General features: G+C 22.6%; 2 protein-coding genes across 5 annotated transcripts in view; one reads left to right on the top strand and one right to left on the bottom strand.

The window, feature by feature from the left end:
* The window catches only part of LOC126907942 (uncharacterized), a 143,560-nt gene that overhangs the window by 99,716 nt on the left and 39,721 nt on the right, over positions 1-4,123 (top strand). The gene's annotated exons all lie outside the window — the stretch shown is intronic.
* Positions 1-4,123, bottom strand: part of LOC126907951 (ABC transporter G family member 20-like) — a 29,418-nt gene that overhangs the window by 11,087 nt on the left and 14,208 nt on the right. The window contains exon 1 of one of the 2 annotated variants that reach the window (XM_050689693.1): positions 1,652-1,834. The exons of the other annotated variant lie outside the window; for it this stretch is intronic. Within the exon in view, the coding sequence (XP_050545650.1) occupies positions 1,652-1,761 (110 nt within the window). The 5' untranslated portion in view covers positions 1,762-1,834. Of the gene's footprint in view, positions 1-1,651; positions 1,835-4,123 lie in introns of those variants that run through there. 2 annotated transcript variants of the gene reach the window in all.

Raw genomic sequence — 4,123 nt, forward strand, 5'->3', positions numbered from 1 at the left:
TGAGAAAAGGACAGAAGAAAACGCTATCTTTTCATGATTACTGTGTATACATATGATGATAGTGTGTATACATTACAAACTTGGCATAAATACCATGATAAGAAATTAGATAAGGCAATTAATACTTATCACTCTCATTCAAAAGTATATTGAAAAGATAGCGTTATATAAAATAGTTAAAATAGTTGTTTTTAAAATGGCATATTTTTTTGTGTTCATAATAAAATGAAGTTATACAGTACAAACCCCAGAACTGAATACATGTAAAGCAATTTACGTTTTTTTTTTTTAGCACATTTTGTTTTTAACGCACAATAGTTGCCAATTAGTAATCAATTTTTTTTACTATTTTAAATTGTTCCATTACGTAGATTTTGTAATTAACTCTACTTATAAATTTTCTATATTGGAAAAACATATTTTTTTTGTATAATAAAGTTCTGTAGAATATTTATTAAATGATGTTTCCATTTATCCAGTTTTTATTTTTAGACCATCTTATACNTCCATTTATCCAGTTTTTATTTTTAGACCATCTTATACATATCTTTTTAATGTGTTGTCATAAAATAAAATTACATATACATGTAATTTTGATTGATAAAATTGAATCACACCAATTAAGGAGTATTAAGCTTCATATATATAAAAAAAAACCTGTATTTATAACAGAATGAATCATGTGAAATTACATCAATTCTCTCGTACATATATATGCATTTTCCTTCACAACATATAACATTCAATGAAAATCTACGAAACTACAGCATTTTTAGCACACAAAATTGAAGAAAAATTTTTTAATCGCGGTATTTAAAATGAAAATGCTAAACTATAAATTAGAATTCTTAAAAAGTACATCATATATTAATACATGTTATACACATCATCTAATTCGCACTCAGTAAACCCTATTTTTAAGAAAAGTTTTAATTCTTCTTCTTTTTCCTTGCCTTAAACCTAACTACTTGGAGTCAGCCAAAAGAAAAGTTTTAATTATTTTTTAAATTTATCATCTTATAAGCCTGGCTATGGGCTTAAAAATATATAATAACTGATAATTATAGAAACATAATATGTCACTAACAGATACAAAAAAAAGAAATTATTAGTTTAAGAGAAAATGAGTGGTTTGCATTAAAATAACCACTTAATATACACACTGACAATTAATTTAAGATTTTCGAAAACTAAACTTCATTTTATGTTTTAGTTTAAAATTAAGTAAAAATTACTTTTAATGATTTTTTGATTTCTAAGAGTTTAAAAATTATTAAAAAATTGTTTAATGTATATACCCGGATTTTATATTTAATCGTTGCCTATTTTTATATAATAAAAAAAATGATAAAATATATATCCATAATTCTCTAAAAATTTGAAACTTAATGGTCACAGTTATTTTGGGTTTGATTATTATTGAAATATAAACTACTTTCTTGTTTCTTCAGTTATAAAATAAAAAAGTAGTAAGTTTAATAAGATATATAAGAGAAAAAATAATAAATTATTGTATGTTTTTGATGATGTTACTTTTAATAATTAAAAATATTTTATGACATAAAGAAAAAAACTAACTACTAACACTAATTTTAAAAACTTTATAACTAGTAAAATAAATTTAAATCTAAAATGTCATTAATTTACTTACCCAATATTTTTCCATATTTTTAAAAAGTATTTTTTTAATAAGACTTTTATTTTATCTGAAGTTGAAAACTCACTACAACTAGAGTCAAATTGTAACTCTAATAACTGCATTTTAAAATTATAAACACCATTACATTGATCCGGTCATCAACATAAACTACTCAAGACTGGTCAATGCTTAAGCCTGCAATGTAGTTTTACCAATTATGATCATAGGGTTTGTCCTTGGTGGCGACTTCCATTCACAAAATGAAATTGAAGGCATAACAATAAAATTTTTAACAGGGATTATTCAATGCTTTTTAGCTGTGATTATCAGAAATTGATTTAATTGCTACAAAANGAAATGGATTTAATTGCTACAAAATATAACGGTATCCAGTAAATCTAAATATGTTTATATTTGAACAACGTAAAAACTAACAGTTTTTAAACATTTTTATGAAGCTACAAATTTTCAAGAAACGGTTTGAAATAAATAATGTAGCTATAAAAACATAATTCAGATGTTATTATTTTTTAGTTTATTTATTAGTAGTTAAAACATTCTTATAGAGAGTAATTGCTTAACTATGGCTCACACAATATCATTAAAACATAATTTAATAGTTTTTTATCAGAAGTTAATAGTACACTACCTTTTATAATTTTCAAAAATAACTAAATTCCTACCCCCTCCTTAAATTTTATTAACTTTGGTTCTTCTTAATAATAACATATAATATATGTTTCCATTTTGTTTAAATATATTATATTTTATTTACTTAAAAATCGTAAAATTATCTATCTAAAAAATAACCTAGCATAGAGGGGTCGNTATTTACTTAAAAATCGTAAAATTATCTATCTAAAAAATAACCTAGTATAGAGGGGTCGTGGCACAGTCGGAATGTCGTATATTTGAGTGCAGTATAGATGATATCTGATAGTGATCAATATCACTATCATAAAAAACGCTTCGATGCAAATCTGTAGCTAGCGTTTAATTTTCAGAAATCGGTTGATTATTCTAAAAGCAAAATTAACTACTATTTCTATTATTATTCCTAAATAGTTGCTTTATGAGTATAATATATGAATAAATATCTATTAAAGCAATTCATCGTAGTATGACATTGATATTTGGTAATTCAGTAATTAAATTTTTTCGTAGAATTTATAAAAAATATAAAGTAGATATAACTGTTATGATAAACGTGTATGAAAATTGAAGTGCTTGACACAGAACTATTTAGATAATAATTTGTTTTTAATTATAAATAAATGGTCAGCAAAAAATATGCATCAGAGTAAAAAAAAATACTTTTATTATTCAATTTTTCGTGCTAATTTCTTATCAGTAACTATATTTTTTTTTCACCAATAAATTTAATATTATAACTAATTAGTTAAAAACTATAGGATATAACTATAATAGTTTTGAATATTTCAATTGTTAGATCTATTTAAACAATAAAAATTACAAAGAAATTATTAATATTTCTCTTGAAATAATTAATTACAGTAAAAATATAATTAATAAAATAAAAAATTATTTTTAAATTATTACAGATAATGATTTTTATTATTTTAAAAATAATCAGTGCAAAATATCATTTTTAACCAATTTTTTTGATATTTTAAAGTTGATTTTTTGAAAGTTTATAATAAAAAAAAACCCCAGCACAGGAGGGTCGCGGCACAGTGGAGACGTGGCATAGTTGTATCAAGTATAATGATATCTGATAGTGATTAAAATCACTATAAAAAAAAAACGCTTCGATGCAAATCTTTAGATAGTGTTTAATTTTAAAAAATTGGTGTATTATTCCAAAAGCTACACGATCTGCTAGTTCCTTATTAATATCCTGATTAAGATAAAGTATGTCGAATGAAAAAGGGATTATTAAAAAATATTATTTCCCATAAAAAAATTATATTGATGAATACACTTTTCAATAAGTTATAGCATTATAAAGTTAAAAATGTAAAAAATAAAATTTTGAATCCCCCCTATGAGCTGGTAAAAGGTTAAATTTATAAATAAAATATACCAAATGATATGTAAAGACATCACGTATCTATAAAAAAAAATTATATTGACCCATACATCTTTCATAAAGTTAAAAATATAAAAAAGAATTTTTTTACAAAAATCGTATTTTTTTTATTAAGTTTAATGTCTATTTTCACCATGAAGATAAAATAAAGTCCGAAATTTTTTTTACCATTATAAATTATATTTTATTAGCTTTAATTTAATATATATATAAAAGTGTCAGACTTTCCGGAACACTTTCAAAAGTTAAGTTGAAAAAGTTCTACTTTCTATATGAATTTTTATGTTTTGAATCCCCCTTGTATTAAGGGAAATGGTCCGATTTAAAAAAAAATTACGTTGAATAAAAGATTTATATAAATACTACTTCTCATAAAAAAATTGTAATGATCCATACATTTTTCAAAAAGTTATAGCATAATAAAGTTAAAAATG

This window comes from Daktulosphaira vitifoliae, unplaced genomic scaffold, assembly GCF_025091365.1.
Source record: "Daktulosphaira vitifoliae isolate Bord-2020 unplaced genomic scaffold, ASM2509136v1 Scaffold_5, whole genome shotgun sequence".
In the NCBI taxonomy this organism is placed as follows: domain Eukaryota; kingdom Metazoa; phylum Arthropoda; class Insecta; order Hemiptera; family Phylloxeridae; genus Daktulosphaira; species Daktulosphaira vitifoliae.